The sequence below is a fragment of the Mesoplodon bidens genome (genome assembly GCF_964165515.1).
Source record: "Mesoplodon bidens genome assembly, chromosome: 3".
NCBI lineage: Eukaryota > Metazoa > Chordata > Mammalia > Artiodactyla > Ziphiidae > Mesoplodon > Mesoplodon bidens.
In genome coordinates, this window is record NC_138178.1 from 80,948,183 (window position 1) to 80,972,140 (window position 23,958).

Genomic DNA, 23,958 nt, shown 5'->3' on the forward strand with positions numbered 1-23,958 from the left:
TGTCACTGTGGCCCCTCTCCAGCCTGGTACCCAAAGCTGAATGTTATTCTCCAACAAGGCCATCGCTGACCTCCCTGACTCTCAAAGATGTTACCCATCCATCCATTGCTGTGGATGTGTAATGCTAAGATCACATTATCCCTTTGAGCAACCACACATGTGCTGATGGTTGGTACTGTTTATCCCTCTTTACCTGTACAACTGTTTGGAACCCAAGTACAGAATCTTGCATTCATTCATATGAAATTTCTTCCTCTTAGATTGGCTCGTTGTTTCAGCCTGTCAAGAGAAATTTGGATTCAACTCTGAGGCCCCCAGTATTGGGAATTCCCCAAAAGTCACATCACCTGTGAATTTTCTAAGCAGACAATTGATGCCTTCAAGTAAGTCACTGGTAAAAATGGGGACAGTTGGCAGGACAGGATGCTGGTGGCCTGTTTTTAAAGATCTCCATGAAGTCAACATTAATCTAATCAATTAGTGTCTTTGGGGCATCAATGGTCAACAGACAGTGGTCAGTCTATGTGTCAAGGATATGGGAAGGCGCGTGGCAGTGGGAAAAGCAGAGACTTTGAAGCCTCTACATGTGGATTCTAATCCCCCTCTTCCCATCTGAGTGATCTTGGGCAATCCTCTTCACATTCCTGAGCCTGTTTCCTTATGAGTAAAATGGGGATGGAAATAGTATCTATCTTATAAGCCTGTTCTGAGGTATCCTGACCTTGCTGCTTGTTCTGCTTGGTGGGGAAGCTGCCCTGTGCTTGCGATAACGGTGCTGTGCAGGTGGAGTCTTGACACGCTGCTATCCACTGTGGTCTCCTAACACCACGTCTTCAGTGCAGCAGCTCCCAGCCCCCTGAGCTAATAGCACCCCCAAATCCAGAACTGGGTGGGTGTGAACTTCTGCTGCATCTGGTGCATTGCATTAAAGCGAGACAATGTGGTTAAGTTCATGGTTGTGACTCTTACTGGTTGGGTGACCTCAAAGAACTTCACCCAACTTGTCTGGTCATCAAGTTCCTCATTTGTAAAATGAAGACACTAGGGTGCTCAAAGTCAATTCCCACTTGACATTCTGATCAACAAGCACAAGTATTCTAATTTCCTCACGCTTGTTATTTTCCACTGTTTTGATAATAGCCATTCTAGTGGGTGTGAAGTTGTAACGCATTGTTGTTTTGTCTTATATTTCCCTAGTGATTAGTGATGTTGAGCACCTTTTCATGTGCTTATTGGCCACTTGTATATCTACTTTGGAGAAATATCTATTCAAGTCCTTTGGCCACTGTTGAGTTGGGTTGTTTGATTTTTTGTTGTTGTTGTTGAGTTATAGGAGGTCTCTATATATTCTGGATATTAAGCCCTTATTAGATAATATGACTTGCAAATATTTTCTCCTATTCTATAGGTCACTTTTTAACTCTCTTGATATATTGTCTTTTTGGCACAAAAGAGTTTTAATTTTGATGAAGTCCATTTTAATCTATTTTGTTGTTTGTTGCTGTTGTTGTTACCTGTGTTTTTGGTGTCATACTTAACAAACCATTGCCAAATCCAAGGTCATGAGGAGATTCCCTATGTTTTCCTATAAGAGTGAATTTCTTCTAAGTGAATTGTACACTTTAAAATGGTTTCAATGGGCTATACTATCAAAAAACCAAAATAATGAGTGTTGGCCAGGATGTGGATAAATTGAATAACAAGCGTTGGATGAATGTGGAGAAACTGGAACTCTTGTCACTGTTGGTAGATTGTAAAATGGTGCTGCCACTATGGAAAACAGTATGGAGGCTCCTTAAAAAATTAAAAATAGAACTATGGTATGATCCAACAATTCCATTTCTGAGTGTATATCCAAAAGAATTGAAAGCAGGGTCTCAAAGAGCTATTCACAGACCCATGTTCATAGCAGCACTATTCACAAGAGCCAAGAGGTAAAAGCAACCCAAATGTCCATTGATGGATGAATGGATAAACAAAACATGGCATATACATACAATAGTATATTATTCAGCCTTCAAAAGGAAGGAAATTCTGACACATGCTACAACATGGATGAAACTTGAGGACATTACATTAAGTGAAATAAGCCAGTCACAAAGAAGCAAATACTACATTACTTTACTTATATGAGGTATCTAAAGTAGCTAAAATCATAGAAACAGAAGTAGAATGGTGGTTACCAGGGGTTGGATATATGAGGAAAAGGGGACTTGTGTTTAATCAGTATAGAGTTTTGGATTTGCATGAAGAAAAAGTTCTGGAGATCTGTTTCACAACAATGTGAAAATACTTAACACTACTGAACTGTACAGCTGGAAATGGTTAAAATGGTAAATTTTATGTGGTGTATATTTTACCACAATAAAAAAGTGTTTATCCTGTCCCACCCCATAAATGGGGTGTTTATTGGACAACAGATTTTTAATAAGGAAATAAGATTATTCTGCAAACTACAACCCATATTGGAACTTTGAGGTAAAGAACTCCTGACAGGTGAATTTGACTTAGTCCATTGTTCTATAGACTCCTTTATTAAATGGAGGCTAAATAAATTTCCCTCCCAGTGATTTCACCCTCTGGTCCTACTTCTACCTCTTGAGTCTACAGTACAAGTCTAATCTCCTGGTTGGTGGTTGGTGGCAGCTGCCATGATCACAATAGCTATGACTGATTGTCTGTCTCCCCTGTGTTGGCACAGGACACACATTCTGTCGTAGGTATTGCTCCCCAATATAAATACAGAAAGCAGGGCACAGGAGACAAGCCACCTGGTCAAGGATGTTATACAACCAAGGGAGTAACGGGGCTGGGATGTAAACCCAGGTGTCCCTACCTCCAAAGCTCATGTTCTTGATGCTAGGCCAGATTGCCTCTTAGCCAGACTCCTCCTCAGCCTTCTTCTCTATGACCCCTTGCTGTTTTCTCAAATGCCTTTGTTCTGCATCCCTCACCAGCTCATTCTTTCTCTTGCAGTAAACACCAGGTAAGTTCCCACCTGGTGGGAACAGAGGCAAGCCCTTCCTCTCAATACAGACATTGCCCACCTTCTCAGTGATGCCCTACTGGACCCAAACCCTAGAGGGCCCAGTGTCCGCACAGAGGGAGGGGGCCATTGTCAGAAATCCATCCCAAGGCCCCTGAAGCCCTCATTCCTGCCCCCTCCCCTTGCTAAAAGGAGAACCCTTTCCCATCCGTCTCTCCTGCAGTATTTCCTCCCGGGAGTTCCTGCAAAGGAAGATATTGCAATCTCAGGATTAACAGCCTGTTTGTTTAAAGGGCTTATTACTGGTGCTTAATGCTATTTTGACAGGTGAAAGTGAGTCAATTATAGCTGGAAATAGTTCTGGCTGCATAGTTTCTTCCAGGTGGTTGCCCATTCCCTAGCCAAGGGACTTTTTTTCTCTTTACCAAAGGGCACTTTGTCTCTTTCCCTCATATCCTCTGACCTCAAAACCACATAAAGACTTTCCTCCTTCCAGGAGGGAACAATGTTAAAGGCATGGAGCCTAAATCCATGAGATGGGGGTTGCTGCAGCAGCCCCGCTCCATGAGGGGGTGAAGTGGGTGCTAAAGGGAGGCTTGACAGGTCAACCTCCAGGATAAAGAATGCAGCCCCAGCGAGCCTGGGTCCATACAGGTGTCACTCTTCTCCATCAGCCATGAATGTGGCTGCCTCTCATTGAATGTCTCTCTAGGTGTTTCTTGAGGGCAATGGGTTTCTGTATTGATACCCATCCTAATTAGACCAGTGCTGGTCACAGGTTTGGGTGTCTCAGGTCGGGGGTCACCTTTATGAAGACAGCAAGAGTTCTTTCTGGGTGGCTCAAAGAACTTCCTAGGGTCACACCGAGTTAGGCTAAGGCCCCAGTGAAGATCATTCCAATGTCCCCCAGAAATTGTCTTATGTCAGCAGAGCAGGACTGTGAACTGCCAGGTGGTTGGATGGACCACTGGATGCAGGGCCAAGCTGGCAGTCAGGAGTGTCATGAGATATATTTGTAACAGGTATCTCACACTTAATATGCCCAAGAAAGAGCTCTCTTCCTCAACATGCCCAAACACACAGAGACTTCTTCCAGACTCTCCCATCACAGAGAATGGCACCACTGTCCATGCATCTGCTCCAACTCTAACCCTGAAAGTCATCCTGGATTTCTCTCTTTCTCTCACCCCTTGAGGTCCTTAAATAGAGTCCATTAGCAAATCCTGCTGCCTCTACTCTAAATGTTCTAGCAAATCTGACCAAAGTGTTGCATATCTACTACCACTGTCCCAGTCTAAGCCACAGTGATTCCCAACCTGGACTCTTGCAATGGCTTCCCAACAGATATTCCTGCTTTCCTTTTTGCCCCTCTATGGTTTCTCCTCCACCCAGTGGCTGTCCGAGGATCATTCTCCACAGAGCTCTCTGGGTGGAGGCAACAGATTGCTCAGAACTGGCACGCCACATGCCACACATTTGCCAGCCTACTTCTCCAGGAAGGGAGGCTCAGAAAGGCCAGGTGACTTGCAGAGGTCAGATAACGAGTGAGTGGTGGAGCTGGGCTGCAAATGCACCTGGGAAAGGAAAACTGCCTCTCAAGCACCCCCCACACCCCGTGACTGCTCACCCGCGGACGGCGTGCAGCAGGCGCAGAGAGGGGTATGCAGTACGCACGTTGACGCGGTGCTTCAGGATGAGCTCGTTGACCCACTCGACCCGCTCCTTGCCGCCCCTGGCCATGAAGGCGGGGATCCACAGGATGCTGCCGTTGAGGCTGTGCAGCCGCTGCAGCAGCTTCTCCCGCCACGTGGCGTTGACCAAGTCCTCGAAGGCCCGCTGGATGACAGAGGGGTTCATGGTCACCAGGTCTGTCTTGAGCCCCACATCCCGGGCGTACTCCTGCACCGGGGCCAGGTTGCATCTGCCGGAGAAAAAGGCAGCGATGGTCCTTTTGGGGAAGCTTTATCTCTCCTCACATCCTCCTCATCCCCAAACAAAGACCCAGGGCATCTTCCTGAATTCACCAGGCCCTCCTGTCATCCCTGTTCCTTCTTCTCCTGACACACATATTTACTGGGCCCTTAGCACATACATAGAACCTTGCTGGGCCCCAGGGTTGGACAATGCCTGCCAGTAAGTCAGCCCTCAGCCCACAAGATGAGCATGCTATAGGCAGGTGTGACCTGGTCACATTAGGTGACAGAGTGAGGGCTCTGAAGACACACTCCTGGGTTCAGAATTCAACTCTGATATTTTCTTTCTTTTTTTTTTTTTTTGCGGTACGCGGGCCTCTCACTGTTGTGGCCTCCCCCGTTGCAGAGCACAGGCTCCGGATGCACAGGCTCAGCAGCCTTGGTTCACGGGCCCAGCCGCTCTGCGGCATGTGGGCTCTTCCTGGACTGGGGCACGAACCCGTGTCCCCTGCATTGGCAGGCGGACTCTCAACCACTGCACCACCAGGGAAGCCCAGCTCTGATATTTTCTACCTGTGTGATTCTAGGTAAACTGATCAACCTCTCTGTGCTTTCTGAGAGCTTCCTCCTGGTTAAGGAACAGCCACAACAGTTTTTTTTTAGCTATGATGGAGATCACAACATCATCCCCTACCAGGGATTAAGGCAGTCCCTAGACACCCAGTACTTAGAACGCTGCTGGACCACAGTGAGAGCTCAGTACATGTTCACTGTTATCATCAACCTCACGGGGAGGAGGAGCATCGGGTGGGCTTCCTGAGGTGGTGACCATCACAGAAAGTCTAGAAGGACGGCAGAGCAGAAGCCCATTTGTGGATAAGGCACCTCAGGAGAGTGTTTCTCCAGCTTGCAAGAGCAGAAGAATCACCTCAGGCAGTGGTTAAAAATACAGAATCCCAGGCTTCCCTGGTGGCACAGTGGTTGAGAGTCCGCCTGCCAATGCAGGGGACACGGGTTCGTGCCCCGGTCCGGGAAGATCCCACGTGCCGCAGAGCGGCTGGGCCCGTGAGCCATGGCCGCTGAGCCTGCACGTCCGGAGCCTGTGCTCCGCAACGGGAGAGGCCACAACAGTGAGAGGCCCGTGTACCGCAAAAAAAAAATAAAAAAAAATAAAAAAAAATACAGAATCCCCCGGTCCCTCACCTGGAGATCCAGATTCAGCAGGTGAGCTGAGGAACTGGTATTTAGTCTTAGAACCAGGCAGTTTAGGAAACATCATGCTATGGCATTTTAGGCCCAATAAATGTATCACAGGGGCCTAGGGGTATGAAGCAGTGTGGGCATTTAGGGGAAGGCAGGTGATTTGCTCTGATGGGGGCATATTGTGTGGAGGAGATGGGGTGAGAGAGGCGAACAAGGTGAGATAGCAAAGGGTCTGTGTGTCAGGGATGCTCCCACCTGGCAGCCAGTGGGGGTCTGTACACAGTGGCGCCATGTGACTTTTGTCCTGAAAAACCACACAAGTTGGCCCCACAGACAGGCAGATCTGTGAGAGCCATAGAATAAAGGTCAAAGTACAGCTACACATTGTTCTAAGTGGCTCTCGCCGTGGTGTTTCAGGTCCCTCTTTTCCAAGTGCGTGTGGACCGTTGTGGACGTGAGTCCTGGGAGGGGCAGAGCATGCTGTGGCCATGCCTCTCAACGTGCCGTCCACTCAGCGGCACAAGGGTATTAGAAATGCAGAGTGTCGGGCCCCACCCCAGACCTGATGACTCTGCATCTTGATAAGCTCAGGTGATTCATACGCTGGTTATGTCTGGAGACACTGGGCTAGAGCCTAACGGAAGGACTTCAGAGACTATCAGCCCCACCGCCCAGGTTACAGATGATGAAACTGAAGCCCAGAAAGGGGAGTGACACACTCCGAGTCACGTGACAAATGGGCAGCAGAGCCAAGACTGGACTCCAGGTATCATACCACTCATCTTGCTGTGCAAGTGTCAAAAAAACAAAACAAAGCAAAACAAAAAACTGTTGGTTAGAACCCGCTGTGGCCTCTGGAAATCCTGGGGCCGGACTGGGTGGAGAACTGAAAACTCAATATGGAAACCAGGTCAAGAAGGCCGCCTTCAATGCTGCCAGGCTCCCCAGGAGGTGATCAGACCCTGCCAGGGTCAGCTTTTGCCCTCTGACCATACCTTTAACGCCCTCCCCAACTACCCTCACCCCTTCTCTGGCTTCTAATCAGACAAACCTGCCACTTCCCTTCTCCTCTCCCCTCTCCTCTCCCTCCCCAATTTTTCGACTAGAGAGCTTGGAGAAACAGGACTGAACCACTGGGTATGCCAGGCACAGACAGAACCTGGCAAAGGACAACAAACTAAAACAAGCGTGGCTGCTGGGCTGCAGCAGCTCGTGCATCACAGTGGATGCAGGAGTCAGCACCCCATCTAATCCCATGTCCTGAGGTCCAGGGAGCTCTGTGATAAGGCCGCTTCCCAAAGCCCAGGACAAGGCTCTCTTTGCATCAAGAGAGTCCCGGTAGAAACGTGAGATGAGGTTCTGCCAGTGCTGGGGTGCTGTTTAGGATGAAACTTGAGGCTCTGTGTGCCCTACTTTTGACCAGGGGACAGCAAGGCCTTGTTTTTGAGTTGGGTTGGGGGTCAGGTATCAGGGCCGTGAGTAACTGTGTCCAAATGTGTCCCCAGGCGACTGGAAAATGAGAAATGAGAATGAGAGCTCATTCTCTCTTTGGAGAGAGTGATGGTCAAGTACAAATACAAGTCTCTCTGTCCCCCCTTCACTTCCCAGATTTTGTCTACAGGAGAATAAAGGTACTAGTAGAGTACAACTTAAAAGAGTTTTCCAAACTTGGGCCAACAACTGGCCAGCCCAGGAGACTTTTTAAACCAACCTTTTGTACTGGGCTCTATCCAGGGGTCAGCAAACTTTTTCTCCAAAGGGCCAGATAATAAGTATTTTAGGCTTGTGGGCTATACGCTCTCTCTGTTGCAATTCTTCAACTCTGTACAACTAATTCAACTCTACATCGCAGTGAGAAAGCAGCCACTGAGGATATGAGAATGAATGGGCATGGCTGTGTTTCAGTAAAACTTTATTGATAAAAACAGGTTATGGGCCATAGTCTGCCTGCCTCTGTTCTAGACCAACGGTTCTCAATCTTGGCTGTACAAGATCCTTTTTGACTCACGTCCTAGGGAAATGGAAATAAAAACAAAAATAAACAAATGGGACCTAATGAAACTTAAACGCTTTTGCACAGCAAAGGAAACCATAAACAAGATGAAAAGACAACCCTCAGAATGGGAGAAAATATTTGCAAATGAAGCAACTGACAAAGGATTAATCTCCACAATTTACAAGCAGCTCATGCAGCTCAATACCAAAAAAACAAACAACCCAATCCAAAAATGGGCAGAACTAAATAGACATTTCTCCAAAGAAGATATACAGACTGCCAACAAACACATGAAAGAATGCTCAATATCACTAATCATTAGAGAAATGCAAATCAAAACTACAATGAGGTATCACCTCACACTTGTCAGAATGGCCATCATCAAAAACCCTACAAACAATAAAAGCTGGAGAGGGTGTGGAGAAAAGGGAACCCTCTTGCACTGTTGGTGGGAATGTAAATTGATACAGTCACTACGGAGAACGGTATGGAGGTTCCTTAAAAAACTAAAAATAGAACTACCCTATGACCCAGCAATCCCACTACTGGGCATATACCCTGAGAAGACCATAATTCAAAAAGAGTCATGTACCACAATGTTCATTGCAGCTCTATTTACAATAGATATGGAAGCAGCCCAAGTGTCCAACGACAGAGGAATGGATAATGAAGATGTGGCACATATATACAACAGAATGTTACTCAGCCATAAAAAGAAAGGAAATTGAGCTATTTGTAGTGAGGTGGATGGACCTAGAGACTGTCGTACAGAGTGAAGTATGTCAGAAAGAGAAAAACAAATACTGTATGCTAACACATATATATGGAATGTAAAAAAAATGGTTCTGAAGAATCTAGGGGCAGGACAGGAATAAAGACGCAGACGTAGAGAATGGACTTGAGGACACGGGGAGGGGGAAGGGTAAGCTGGGACGAAGTGAGAGAGTGGCATGGACATATATACACTACCAAATGTAAAATAGATAGCTAGTGGGAAGCAGCCACATAGCACAGGGAGATCATCTCGGTGCTTTGTGACCACCTAGAGGGGTGGGACAGTGAGGGTAGGAGGGAGACGCAACAGGGAGGAGATATGAAGGCATATGTATATGTATAGCTGATTCACTTTGTTATACAGCAGAAACTAACACAACATTGTAAAGCAATTATACTCCAATAAAGATGTTTTTAAAAAAAAAATCTTGGCTGTACACCAGAAGCCCTCAGGCTCCCTGGGCTACATGCCCCCACCCCTCTGACAGATTTAATTGGTCTCGGGTGCAGTCTGGATGTTGGAACTTTCCAAGGCTACCGAGCAATTCTAATGGACAGTCAAGGTTGAGGAAGGGGACTCACCCAACTAATCTTGTTTGATCCTTTTGGGACAACGGGCAATGCTCAACTTAAATATGCCTGTCACTTTGTGTCCAGGACATCTACCGCGGTTACCTGATGACAAAGCTGTGTGTGTCAATCTCCTGCCCGCAGCCGCTGTTCAGCAAGACCCCGGAGTTGCCCACGATGGCACACGTCCCGAAGTGCTTGTTCTTCAGCGGAGAGGTTCTGGGGAGGAGCTCATAGAGGTTCTGGGACACGTTCATTGTGCTGTCTCGGTCGAAGATGTAATGAATAATATCTCCGGGTTTCAGGGTCCCCTTGAGGACAGAAATGTCCTTTTCAGCATCCAAGAACTTTAAGATTTGCTTCCTACGAAAACCAAACACACATGAGGAAAAAGTCTCCTGCTGCTACCTGCCCTTTGCCAACCTGGCTTTTCCTCTCCTTGGTCACCCTGCAGGGCTGATGCAGCCCAGCACACAGGGGTAGCTAGAGGTCAGATGCCCTCTGAGAATCTCTGGTTACACAGTTTTTAAAGTAAAATCTCCAGTTAGGATCCTCACCTTCCTAGGGGCAGGAATAAAATTTCCCTGTAATTCTGAGAGGATTTCTATCCTTTTTCTGACCACATCTCATCCCGTCTATGTGTTTGACTGGAGAATCTCCAATCTCTGGCTCTGGGCCGAGACTGGCAACATGGCCCAGAGGCCGATCTGGTCCTCCTTCTAGGAGACAGGATACCTGCCCTGGGAAATGACTTCATCAGGACTGAATGTGAGCTCATCATGAAGGGCCCTGGAAGGAAGGGTGACCTGCCACCCTGGTTTGCCTAGGAAAGCGTGGTCTTAGACTGAAAGCCTTGTACCCCAGGGACAAACTGCACCTGAGACTGGGGCAAACCCAGACCATGGTCATCCTATCTCATACTCCCCTCTCTGAGTGGGATTCAGGGCCACCATCTGACAGGCAGTCCTGAATTAGGACCTGGAAACTGGAATGACAGGTGTCCCTCATTCCTCAGTGGCCTATTTTCTTCCCTGGAAGCCTTCTCTGGGCACAGGGGCCTCCCAGGGGGCTAGTGGGTGTGTGGACACTGTGAGGCGTGTCAACCACTCGCCGTTTGCAGGACTGCAAACATGGCCTGCCGTCCGTGCACTGGTCCTTTCTGTGCTGTGTGCTCCCTGGCCCTCTTCACTGCTGTCTTGTTTGGAGTTTATAAATATTGATACCTCTCTGGTCCCACAGAGCAGCGTTGCTTTGTGTTGTTTCAGAACAAAGGTGATCAAAAGACAGCTCTCTAGGCTTCAGCGTGACTTTGATTTAGGGGGAAAGCTCCAGAATCATCTAGCAAAGCACATAGATGGGATGGGATGTGGTCAGAAAAGGGATAGGAATCCTCTCAGAATCACCAGGGGAGTTTTATTCCTGCCCCCAGGAAGGTGAGGATCCTAACTGGAGGTTTCACTTTAAAAACTGTGTAAACTGCCCCAAAGGTTTTTAGAAATGATTCAAGTCATCCGGAGAAGGAAATCTGGTACCCAGATCACCTGGAATTAATTTCATTTCCTGCAGCTAGTGAGCCCCCATCTAGAACAGACACAATGTTGCTGTTCTTTTCCACCAAGCCCCAGAGGAACAGGACCTTCACACGCTTTGCAAATGTGAGGATTTGCAAGGTGGCTGTACCATTGCACAGATGGTAACACTGATCCCTGAGAGCCTGTGTGATCTGAGATGGTCACAACCTGTGGTGTATCCCAGAAGGATGCACATTCAATTATTTGGGGAACTACAAAGAATTTAGAAGCTCCAGGCTGATGCCTGAGAAATCCTGATTCTGAGTGTGGCCCAGGTCTCAGCATTTCAAAGGCTCCGCAGGGGACTCTAAGGTGGGTCCAGGTTTGGGAGCCTCTGGCGTCACCAAGGGGCACCTAGAATGCTTGACAGGGCACAATGCTCCTGTTCCACTGGTCTTTGCCTTATTAATAATTTGATCTCGTGCTTTCATGCAGGGGAAACCACTCTTGATGAATAATTTGTATCTCTTGATGGAAAACAGAGATACAACAGAAAACATCGTTTTTATTTATAGTGCTTTACCCAGGATTACACAACTTTACAAACTAATATGGTCTGGAAATTGCTGAAACCTTTGCAATTACTTACCCCCAGAGTATTTAAAAGCAAAGAGAGCCCCCAGAAATCCCATAGATAAACTCCTCTGTGGATGGGTTAATTTCTAACTAATTATGAGAAATTACTACTAATTATTAAACATCATTCCAAATCACTCACAGAATCTTTATTATGAATAATATTGGTGACTAATTGAAGGAAGATGAAGGAAATCCTTTTCTCCCCTGGGTGAAGGCACATTGTTCCTGTCAAGGTAGCTGTGTGTTTGCAGGATCCCCATGGCGGCCACAATCCGGTCTTCTCCGAAAGGGGGAAACCTTTTCTCTACCCAGTGGTGAGAGAAAGAGTGAGTGGAGATTGAGGTGGGCTTGTGCTGGCAGGAGGATTTCACTCACAGGTGGTGTAGTGGGGTGAATAGTGGCCTCCCAAATATATGTTCACCTCCTAACCCTGGAACCTGTGAGGTGCTTTATTTGGAAACAGCATCTTTGCAAATGTATTTAAATTAGGGATCTCGAGATCATCCTGATTACCCTGATGGGCCCTAAATCCAATGACAAGTGTCCTTATCAGAGATAGGAGAGGGGATACACAGACACAGAGCGAAAGGCCACGTGAAGACAAGGCAGAGACTGGAGTGACATGGCTACACGGCAGGGAATGCCTGAAGCCAGCAGAAGCTGGAAGTGGCAAGGACAGTTTCTCCCCTGGAGCCTTCAGAGGGAGCGCTCAGAATTCTGGCCCCCAGAACTATAGGGGAATACATTTCTCTTGTGTGAAGCTACAGAGTTGGTGGAAATTTGTTACAGCAGTCCGAGGACTCGTGCTTCACGAGGGCTGCTGACCAGGGGTGAGTAACGCAGGTTGGCAGCTGTTGGGGTGTAAGATGAAGGCTGAGGGCCCAGCCAGGGGCCCTCCGAAGAAGCCTTGAATGAGGGGAGGCAGAATGGTGGTGACAGGAGTCAGCTCCTTCAGATGCTTTCTCAGCTGCTAGGGCTCCAATCTCACACCTCTCTACTCCCCACACTTCCTCAGGCCCCAAATCCAAGCCTCAAGAACCCGGGGGTAGGGGCATTCTGACAGTGAGCCCACCTGAAGGGGGAAGCTCCTTGCTCTGTATGGTGACACTCTTGGTGGCTATGGTCAAGGCTGACCGCCAGGCCCCAGACCCCTGTTCTCAGCTTCCTCTCCATGATGAGGGGCTGGGAAGGTGGGCTGTGATAGTCAAGGCTTTCCCGTCTGGTCCTGGTTACTGCACTGACCTCATCACCCCCATCCCCTCCTCCTGATGGGTGCTCCAGCAACACAGCACAAACACCAGACTTCAGGCAGCAGCTTGGCATGCCTGGAAAACTCCTAATTTTCCTTCAAATCCCATTGCTCCTGGCAAGTCTTTCCTGGCCAGCCCTCTTAGTCCCCTTACAAAATGGAGTACTCTCCTCAGTATGATCTATCTCCAACTTTTTTTTTTTTTTTTTTTTTTGGTGGTACGCGGGCCTCTCACCGCTGTGGCCTCTCCCGTTGTGGAGCACAGGCTCCGGACGTGCAGGCTCAGCGGCCATGGCTCACGGGCCCAGCTGCTCCGCGGCATGTGGGATCTTCCCGGACCGGGGCACGAACCCGTGTCCCCTGCATCGGCAGGTGGACTCTCAACCACTGCGCCACCAGGGAAGCCCTATCTCCACCTATTTATATGAGGCAACACTGCCTAATGTGTACATCACACTGCCCTGCTCTATCTTTGTTACATTTGTGACTCCTGCCAGCATGTCTGATTCATGTCAGCGCCCCCGGCTCCCAGCACAATGTCTGCAAGTGAATGGTTGGGTTATACTGACCACTCTTTTCTGCATCTATCACAGCTCTGTCAAAGTCAAGTGGCCAAAGTGCTGACATTGGAATCCCTTCCTTACAGTTCCCCATTCCCGCCGCCCAACAATGACTGCACTGCTCTGGAAACATCACTCTGCAAAGATCAGGACAAGTGTTGCTCTCTGGCTAAAACAGACCTCTCCCTTTGTGGTTAGGTGTCCCATCAGCTCCTGGATCACCTGATGCCCAGTTGTAGCTTTTCTTCATGTCATCAGGGAGTGGCTGCCTACTCAAGTCACACGGGCTGTGGGAGGAGACAGCTCTCCAAAGACAAATGGGAGGACCATCGCCGCTGGAAGGGGATGGATGCCAGGCAAGGGCTGCTGCTTTGGGGCCCTCTGGGAGAAGCCATCTGTGATCCCCGCCCCCCCTGCCCCAGGCTCTCAGTGCTGCTGACCCAAGAGCCTCACTCCCTCCAAACCCAGGACCTCAGCCAGTTGCTCCTGTGTGCTCACCTGTGTGCTCACCGCACACATGTGCTGGGCTGCCGGGCTTGCCTGGGGTTTTTATTTCCAATTGATCAGTTAAGAGATGAAACCTGCCTCAGCGGGAGGTAAACATTTTATTTCTACCCTGACTTCTTTAGATGATGGAGAGCGGCAATTTGTCAGCTTGTGCCAAAGAAGCCCAAGTCTGTCTCTTGTCCTAGAGGTAATTACCACTACCTGATCCTCAGAGAGAGCGTTTGGTTGTGTCTCCACTTGGCTGAGGCTGGTTGGATGTTGCGCTTAAAGCCTTCATTACTTCTGTCAACAACAGCCGGCGACGAGGATCCATTTATTACAACTTCAGCTCTGGAAAGGGGAGGAAAAAAAAGAGGAAGAGGGGAGACATGATCTGTTAGCAAGCCAATGACAAGTCTAATAGTTTTGTTTTTGCACAAGCTTGAATGTAAACTTCTTCGGAGGAGCAAAATTGCGGTTATTACCTGAGAAGGGAAGGAAGTCTATTTATCTTCTAGAATGCACCAACTCTCTCCCTCAGGTATTACCTACATATATTCTGGGAGACAGGAAGGGGGTGATGAACTATCTTTCTCCCCACCCCCAGCCCCTGATGTTTCCTCCCAGTGAAACCTAGCCGTCACTGTCGTAATAGTAATACTTCTTCAAGCCACTTTTGTGAAACTCCGAAGAGCAGTTGCATTAACAACCAAGTATCATAAGATGGTTTACAAACTTAATAAAGAGGAAACAAAAACTCATATTGGGGCAATGGGATGTAGCTTTATCTCATTATCCCTCGTTTGTAAGATGCCACTTCAAACGTCTGTGTAGTTCCAGAGTTATCCGTGCTGTTTCTCTCTCCCACTAGACTGTAAACAGGGGAGTTCCCCCACTCATTTCTATATTCCCCAATGGTCTAACATAGCAGGTGCTAAATAAATAAATGTTTGTTGAATTTGAATTTGGATTTGACCTTGGGGGGTGCCTGGATGGATGAAGTTGCTGGCTGGCTCTGAATGCCCGGGGCCAATCATAATTCTGGGTGCATACAATCTTTCCACCTGACTCAGGCACTACAGGACCCGTTTGAATTCAGATGTTTGAAATCTATGCTAGTAGGTTTCTATGAAACTAGGTTACAATTACATCTCAAAAGGCAGTGTAGGAGCCAGCCTGCCTCTGCCGGATGCACACAGATGCATGTGGGTCACATCGCAAGTTCCTTTTGTCTGGGCTGACAGCAGATTCTCTCTGTTAGAATGATAAGTGGATTTCTGATGCCAAATTCTGGAGCTTTAAAGAATTCAAACCAAACAGCTATGTCCTCTGCATTTATCTTGGAACAGCCAAGTTAAAAAAGATGAAATCCTTTTAACAGGTCTAAACCCAATGCTCTATTTTGCTTTCTGTAGGTAGAAAGGAATTTATTTGGGGGTGCACTTTCTCCCCACATACCTCCATTCCCAATATTCCTGACTCCTCTGGCTGATATTCCTTGTCTGGGATTCAAAAATATGTAACTTTTGCAGAGAACAGAAAATTCAAGGGTTTTGAGTAAGGTGGATGCATTCCTCCAGCCTGCAGGCTTAAAGGGAACCTATGAAAGGAAACAAAAGACCTGACCCTTTGCAATTTTTGCTGTTTTCATGAACAGAAGCAGAGGGTGTAGTGAAAAGATTTCATAAGTTGTGTGACTATGGGCAAATCATTTTATCTCTCTGAGCCTCAGTTTCCCCATTTATAGAAAGAAGGTATATAAGAGGAAGATATCCTCTGGATGGGGACTGGACATGGTCCAACCATAGCCAGTGGCACGCCTGAGTCTGTTGGCTTGCAAATCGTTTGCTCACACTCCTGTATCAAGCTGTCTTCTGGCCAAAGACTGTCATTCGAGGAAACACTCTTAGAATTTAGAGTGTGCCTTCAGTAATCAAGGTTAACATTTCTGAATTGACTTCCTAAATATTTTTAAGAGGTCTCAGCAAAGTTCCTGAATGCTCTATTTTCCGTCTTTACCTCCTGGACAAGCCATCTACCACAATGAAATTGGGTGAAATTCCTGATTCCTTTCAGAGTCTCCATTATTCAGCAAAAATTCAAGTTATGAATAAGCTCATTGGTGGCTGAAGTGCCTCCAAGTGAGTGGGCTCTCTTGCAGAAAGAGACTCTTACTCATCTGAATTTTCTATCTCTGCAGCCTCTAGACCTTGGGCCATTTCACGGGCTCTTCTATTGACAGCTCCCCCCTCAAAAGTGATTAGGGAAATGCAAAGCCAAAGTGAAACGAAACAGATCTCTTTGCTATTTGCTAAGTAAGAAGGGCACCATCCAGCAACGAGGAGAAGCAGATTAATAGCTGCCTTACAGCAAAAACAAATGAACACAAAATCTAATTTACAAACCTATTAGATTTGCTATGTAAGCTGTTCACAGCTGATCTGATTGTACCTCTGCCTCCAGAATTCCTGCAAGACAAAGGAAATGCATTATTTATAAACCCAGCTCTTCTTTGCAAAGCCCTCTTCAGTTGCCAGGAGATCTCACAGCCCGCCTTGGAGAACTACAGAGGGACAATGAAATCTCACCTAGGCCTCTCCAGAAATGGGCAACCTCCTGGCCCAACCACAAACCCAGGCATTTTCAAGGAAGTAGACCTCCTAGATGCTCCCCCGCCTCTCACTTGAACATTGTTTCAATTCTCACCAAGGTTTCCACTTGAGAATTTCATTTGAGCTTTGAGACAAACTCCTTTGTCTCCTCTGGTTAATCTCATAGGCTAGCATGCTTGAGCCTGACTAAGCACCTGCTGTAGCATGACTCAGTATTTCCTTTAGCCTGACTCATCATTTGCCCCTGGTCTTCCCTGGCTGTCACTCACCTGTGGTAAGACGTTGTCCATCATATTATCTCCAAACTTGAGACATCAGAAGTCCAACAGAGGCAGCAAGACTGACTCAACCAGCGCCTCCAACCAAATGTGAGAATGATTTGCTTTTTGGGGGCAGGTAAAATAATATTAAGTGGTGTCACTTTACCAGGGAGCAGGAGATGGGTGAGTAATGGGGTCCTTCGCTTCTTCCTCTGGAGGAAAAGTTTTTGGAGTAAAAGCATTCTAAGGCCCTTTCCAGCTCCACCATCTCTTCAGTTCTGTCGATTCCATTCTGGATGGGGGCCATGAAGTTTCACCCTGCTTTGCTAATCACACTGGGCCAGGGGAGAGATGAATCCATCTGCCCCTGGTACCCAGCCCACTTTGTGCTCTGTGTGTGTTTTTTTAAAGTTGTATGTGAGACTAATTATTTTTATTAAGTTAAATAATTTTTTCACCACTGATTTATAGGATATGTGGTTTGAGGAGACACTTCTTCACACTTTTCTCATTTTTTTTTTGGAGAGCTATAATTTTTTTGTGATTTTTGTTGTTGTTGTTGTTGTTTTTTGCGGTACGTGGGCCTCTCACTGTTGTGGCCTCTCCCGTTGCGGAGCACAGGCTCCAGGCGCGCAGGCTCAGCGGTCATGGCTCACGGGCCCAGCCGCTCCACGGCATGTGGGATCCTCCCGGACCGGGGCACGAACCCGTGTCCCCTGCATCGGCAGGCGGACTCCCAACCACTGCGCCACCAGGGAAGCCCTTTTTGTGATTTTATTTTAATTTTTGAATTAACTTTTATTGTAGTACAGTTGCTTTACAATGTTGTGTTAGTTTCTACTGTACAGGAAACTGAATCAGCTATATGTATACATATATCCCTTCTTTTTTGGATTTCCTTCTCATTTAGGTTACCACAGAGCACTGAGTAGAGCTCCCTGTGCTATTCAGTAGGTTCTCATTAGTTATCTATTTTATACATAGTATCAATAGTGTATATATGTCAATCCCAATCTCCCAATTCATCCCACTCCCCTTTCCCCCCTGGTGTCCATACGTTTGTTCTCTACGTCTGTATCTCTATTTCTGCTTTGCAAATAAGATCATCTATCATTTTTTAACATCTATCATTTTTTAAAAGTTCCATCTAGCCTTTCAGCCAAGGTGTTGGTACACTCCAAAGAAATAATTAAAATCACTGCAAAAGCTGTATATTTAAAGAATCCTGTGATTTAATAAGAACTCTTTGGGGGAAGTTACTGCCTAACTCCTCACTGGTTTTAAATCTGGATTTTTCTATCTGCTTTCTTTAGGATTCACATACTTGTAGATATAACATTGTGTGTGTGTGTGTGTGCACGTGTATCTTTTCCTGATAGACTGAATGTCCTTTCAACATTATTTGGCAACAGGAAATATTCTGCCTCATAGCTGGATGACCAGGCAACAGGATGTGTGCTATGACTCACCCAGTGCCTCCTCTCAGGTCTCCCTTCAGGTCTCAAGTTTCATTACACACAGTCTAATTCTTAATTACACAGAGTATCATTGGTTCTTCACATTTAAGTCAATGCGTAATATCTCTTTTTCGTCTCTCTTCATTTACCCTTGGGATGGCGGCATTCTCACACGTCTAATTCAAGGGTCTGGGGATACCTGGCCATCTCTGGCCTGTAACCATAATCTACTTAGGTCAGCGCCCAAGGGCTTTCCTGGGCCCACTGCTGTCCACATGACACTGACCTTTCACATGTACTAACCCTGACCCCAGTCCTCAAAATGAGCACTCCTTGGGGGAGGGAAGACTTGCTGGGCCAGATATTAAGTCAAGTACAGTAATTAAAAGTGTGGTCATAGCTCAAGACTAATGAAAGGTTACTGGAACAAAAAAGATTGTCTAGAAATGCTGCACATGAGAATTGATGTATGATTTAAAAAAATCATTATCAACGAGAAATTCAATAAATGGTTTGAAGTAGTTGATTAATAATCTGGAGGTGAGTTGGAGGGAAATCATGTAAGTGTTCCCTGACATAAATTTCAAGTGGATTTAACTAGTGTTTCTCAGACTTTAGTAATTCTCATATTCCTAGCAGCAGTTTGCCATATTTTGTTTATCACCCATACTACTAACTACTTAAGTTTTTAAATTGACTCATCTTTTAAAAACTTCTTAACCTACACAATGCCATCTGTGAAAATATGGGTTTGATATCATGATTATATACTCATTTGAAAAGAACACAAAACCATTACCACAAAAATATTTATCAATGGAATTCCTAAAATCATCTTACTTATTACCAAGGACACTTATAGCACCTCTGGGGAAGACTGAATTAAACAGTTAAATATTTAAAGAAGGCAGCCCATACAAAATTGGTAAGAAAATGGAAGAGGATATTTATCAAATCTTGATGAGGTATGAGGAATATATGAGAAGGACTTTTAAAATTCAGAAGTGGAAGAAGAAATTCTAAGAGAAAATACAGACAGACAAAAAATCTTCATAAAAAATTAAAATTCTGCTTATACAAACAGCAAAACTCAACAAACTCTGTTCAGCATCTTTCTTGAAATCTGAGAGGACTCCAGGTGAGGTGAGCACTGCATCTGTGCATCTATCTGGTTTAATGCAACCAGGGGTTTGGAGAGTACTCAATGCTGAGCAACAACTTCCTCCTGCTTTCTCTTCTCCTGCCTCCAGGCCAGGTCCTGGGGAGCATCCAGTCCTGCTGACTTGGCCACCACAAACCATGCACTTTTTCATACCAATCCTTCCTCTAACTCTGGGTTTCCCCACTTCGGCCCTATTGATATTTCAATGTTGGTGTTGGGGGTTGGGCAGCTATCTGTGCACTGTAGGGTGTTCTAGCTGCATCCCTGGCCTCTACCCACTTTAGGCCAGGAGAAGCCCTCCCCACACCCCCAAATTGTGACAACTAAAAATGCCTCCAGACATTGCCAAATGTTCCCTGGGGCAGGGAGGCAAAATTGCCTCCATTTGAGAACCTCTGCTTTGACGTTTGTTTTCTACCTAATACCTCTGAGAAGATGAATCCCCTCCATCAGCCAACCCATCCAATCGCCTTCCTATGCTAAACCCCAAGCCCAACACCTGTGCTTCCCCTCAAAACCATCTTAGTTTTCAATTCTCAGCCACCTTTTCCTTCTCTTCCTAAAGCACTCTATTACGGCATTTGTCACCTTTTCATATTTAATTATTTCATGGAATCACAGATGGGAGACTTTAAAGAAATTTTGTCATTGAGATAGTCTAAACTCCTCCTCTTATAGTTGAAGAAACCAAGGTCTAGAGATTTGGTTCTGGTTTCAGCTTCCTCAGCTGCTCGCCACACTAGAAGGGAAGCCCCTGGATGGTGTGCATTAACCATGTCTTTTATTTTCTTTATCTGATGCTTTGACATCTGGGACCTTGCTGACTGTGGAGGGACAGCTCCTCTCAGGGTTAGCAAATTCCTAGAGATAGTAAACAACTGGCCTGGGAGTGCACCTTTCCAATACAAATCAACTAATCTAGAGCCCATACCCCTGCCACCTCCCTTAGTGGGATCTTATTCTCTGGGCCACTATCCACCTGCCATAATCACCTGGAGCTAGGTACAAGACATCTATGCATCTATCTGGTTTAATATAATGAGGGGTTACAGTTGTCCCAGACAGGTAGGACAGCTCCTATGCCCCAGAGTCTGCTGAAGTTATCCAAACTAGCCAATCCTAAGCCTGCTTACCCTGCCTCACCCTTCCTTCCCATGGAAACCACAATAAAGGCTTTTGCCCACAGTTCCCCCTCCCCTCCCTCCTAAGTGACCTAGTGCTACTCCATGTGGCCCTGCATGATGTGGTGTGCCAGCCCTCTTGGAATGTGGGAGTATAACAAACTACATTTTCAATGGTGGTCATCTCCGGATCTGTTGGCCTGACCATACCTAAATAATAATAAAACCTATATTAAAACAGGGGGACCCTGTTTTGTTCACCTTCCCTGCCTTGCATAGTACTTTGTCCAAGTGGGGCTCAGTGAATCAAATCTAACTTTAGTGCTAAGTGGGACTTTTCTTCCAAAGTCTTCCCTGCAGTTTGCATGCTGTGTTCACACATATTACTTATACCTGTACAAGACACAGTTTCACGTCTCAGATACCCAGAGAATGGGGCAGACCGTCATTCAAAGAAACTCAGGTTGCAGATATTTGGCTCAAAATGAATCACATGAATTGGCAAAGGATTTTTTTTTTCTAATTAGGTTTTGCCTCCATTGTTATTAAAATAAGCTTACATCCCTTGTGATTGGGGAATGCTGACACCTGCTTGGTTGAGTGACAGAGGAAGATGATCAGGTGAGAAAAATTTGCTAAAGATAATTCATCAACTTCTGAAATCATAGAAACAAAGATGCTTAGGTCATCCAAATGAGAAAATATATGGGAAAGCTCTTTGCACACTATAAAGAACTCTATAAAACAAGGTATAATATTAGTAATAATCACTGTCCACTTGACCCTGCCCAATATTCCCAGCCATAGTGAGGATGGAGGTTGATTACTCCAAAGCTCTACATTTTAAGATGTCAGTCTCCTTTCCACCATGAACATAATACTCTTTCCGAGCAGTAAGCTAAGACAAAAAATAAAAATAGCCTGTTTAAAAAAATAATAACAGGGACTTCTCTGGCGGTCCAGTGGTTAAGACTTTGCCTTCCAATGCAGGGGGTGCGAGTCCGATCCCTGGTCAGGGAGCTAACAGAAGCAATATTATAACAAATTCAATAAAGACTTTAAAAGTGGTCCACATCAAAAAAATCTTTAAAAAAATAATAACATGCATAGTTGGATTTGTTTTCAGTGAAAAGCAATTAGCAAACCTGAAAACTGCATTTCTGTTTAGCCCAGTGGTTTTATAGGTAAGGTCATGTTTCAGGGTGCTGGGGTCTCACAGCTGTTTGAATCTCCCACATCCTTGGTTCCTCACTGAAGAGTTAGGCTCAGTAAATGAACTTTCAAGAGCTGAAAGCTTTAATTAAGAGTGCGGACCCAACTTAAGCAGTTGATTAGTCCTGAGAATAAAAGATTAAACTATAACACAATTCATGAATTTGCAGATGATTCTTCCTTTACAGTTTTGGGAAGATAATGAACGTGTGCTTTCAACTTGTGTATATAAACCACTGGGGTCCCTGCCTGTTGATCCTCCAAGGACACATTATAAGTATGTGGCCCCACAAACACATGATAGGGAGAAAAGAAGGAAGAGGATGATTTGCAGTCATCACATGAACAGAGCAAGGGATTCCAACAGGGTTCAAGGGTGTTTTTTTAAAGACTTTTTCTTTTTTGTGGTAAAATATACATAACATAAAATTTCCATGTTATCCCTTTTTAAGTGTATGATTCAGTGGCATCCAATATATTCACAATATTGTGGAGCCATCACCAGCATTTATCTCTAGAATTTTTTCATCACCCCCAACAGAAACTCTATACCCATTAAACAATAACTCCCCAATCCCTCCTCCCCCAGCCCCCTAGTACTCTATTCTATTTTTTTTTTTTTTGCGGTACGCGGGCCTCTCACTGTTGTGGCCTCTCCCGTTGCGGAGCACAGGCTCCAGACGCGCAGGCTCAGCAGCCATGGCTCACGGGCCTAGCCGCTCTGCGGCATGTGGGATCTTCCCGGACCAGGGCACGAACCCATGTCCCCTGCATCGGCAGGCGGATTCTCAACCACTGTGCCACCAGGGAAGCCCCTCTATTCTATTTTATTCTTCTATCTCTGTGACTGTGTCTACTCTAGATATTTTTTGTAAGTGGAATCATACAATATTTGTCCTTTTATGCCTGGCTTTTTTGACTTAATAAAGTATTTCAGGGTTCATCCACGTAGTAGCATGTCGGAAACCTGGCTTTGGATGTGGCTATTCTCAGGAGCTAGAATATCACAGAGACGGGGGAAGGAAATTCCCTTCCAAAGTGTTTGTGTCTGGATCATTGAGCACCTGTGATTAGCACAGGAGCAGAGGTCCCATCAGTTGACAAGTGCTTGGGGCTCAAGAGCTCAGGGGCTCTCCTGCCCAGAGCGTACTTGGCTAGGAACTTCCTGAATTTTTTGCTGGCAAATTGAGCTTTGATGCCCATTTCCTCCTCCATTTGAAGAGCTGGTCGTACTTGGCCAAGTGCTCAGATGGGCAAGGGGGCACCTGCCTTGGCTGGTCCAGTGCAGATCCAGTCACAAAGCTGGCAATGACAGTATCTTCAGTTTCCCTCGCACAGTGAGAAATATGGTGCCCCATCCTTTGGACTGGGCCAGTTTGAACTCCTGAAAAGACCCTGTCACAGGGTCTTTTTCATTCACTCTGAGCAGAAGGCAGTTGCACAGAGTCCTTGCCCATAGGCTTGGGAATACATTTCATGTTGGTCACTGTGCAACCATCCCCTACCACCTGGGCACCACCTCCACTAGTGGAGAACTTCCAAGCTTTCCAGTCATACTGGTCTAAGGCATCTTCAGTGGATGCCACTAGGTAGTCCTTGATGAAGGACTTGTACTCATTCACCAACTCATCAGAGTGATGTAATGGCTGGGGTTATCAGGAGACCCAAAGTTCAAGGTCATACTTTCCAAACTCTAAGAGTTAGATGCTGCTGCATCTGTGCCATTCACCAGCCTTTCCCATCACATTCCACAGCAACTCCAAGGCCCTGAATTCTTTAGGATATAAGTTGGCAAACTTTTCCTTAAAGGGCCAGACAGCAAATATTTTAGGCTTTGTGGGCCAAGAGGAAAAATTGAAGATCTTATGCAGATGAAGATACTTAAACAACAAAAGAGAAAACAAATTTCGACAAAGTTCTTATTGATGAAATTAAAAATATAATAATAATGATTGAGAACATTAGTTTGGGTAACAGGTCTATTAATAAGAAGAATGTAATTCTTTTTGGGGGATAAGACTTTAGTTAACTGAGGTTCAAAGTTAGTGTTCCTGTCATCATGGTAGAAAGGTGGCCTCATTCTTCTATACAGCCTTCCCTTGCTTCTCTGAAACACTGTTACCTTCCCTCTGGTGAACTCACCAGATTGTGTTACCTGAATCTCTCTTTTGGACTTATACTCTGTACACCCTAACAGTGTTGAGGAACCTGTCATATGGGGAAGCAAGTTAAGAGCACAAGCTCTGA

At 45.9% G+C, this 23,958-nt stretch overlaps 1 protein-coding gene across 2 annotated transcripts in view; it reads right to left on the minus strand.

Moving 5' to 3' along the window:
• The window catches only part of ST8SIA2 (ST8 alpha-N-acetyl-neuraminide alpha-2,8-sialyltransferase 2), a gene marked incomplete at both ends in the record, with an annotated part of 66,717 nt that overhangs the window by 9,112 nt on the left and 33,647 nt on the right, over positions 1-23,958 (minus strand). Inside the window, 4 exons of one of the 2 annotated variants that reach the window (XM_081226814.1) lie at positions 4,614-4,907; positions 9,548-9,805; positions 14,110-14,238; positions 16,293-16,355. In XM_081226814.1, coding sequence (XP_081082940.1) covers positions 4,614-4,907; positions 9,548-9,805; positions 14,110-14,238; positions 16,293-16,355 — 744 coding nt within the window. The remainder of the gene's footprint in view (positions 1-4,613; positions 4,908-9,547; positions 9,806-14,109; positions 14,239-16,292; positions 16,356-23,958) is intronic. The other variant, XM_081226815.1, reaches the window with a different exon arrangement.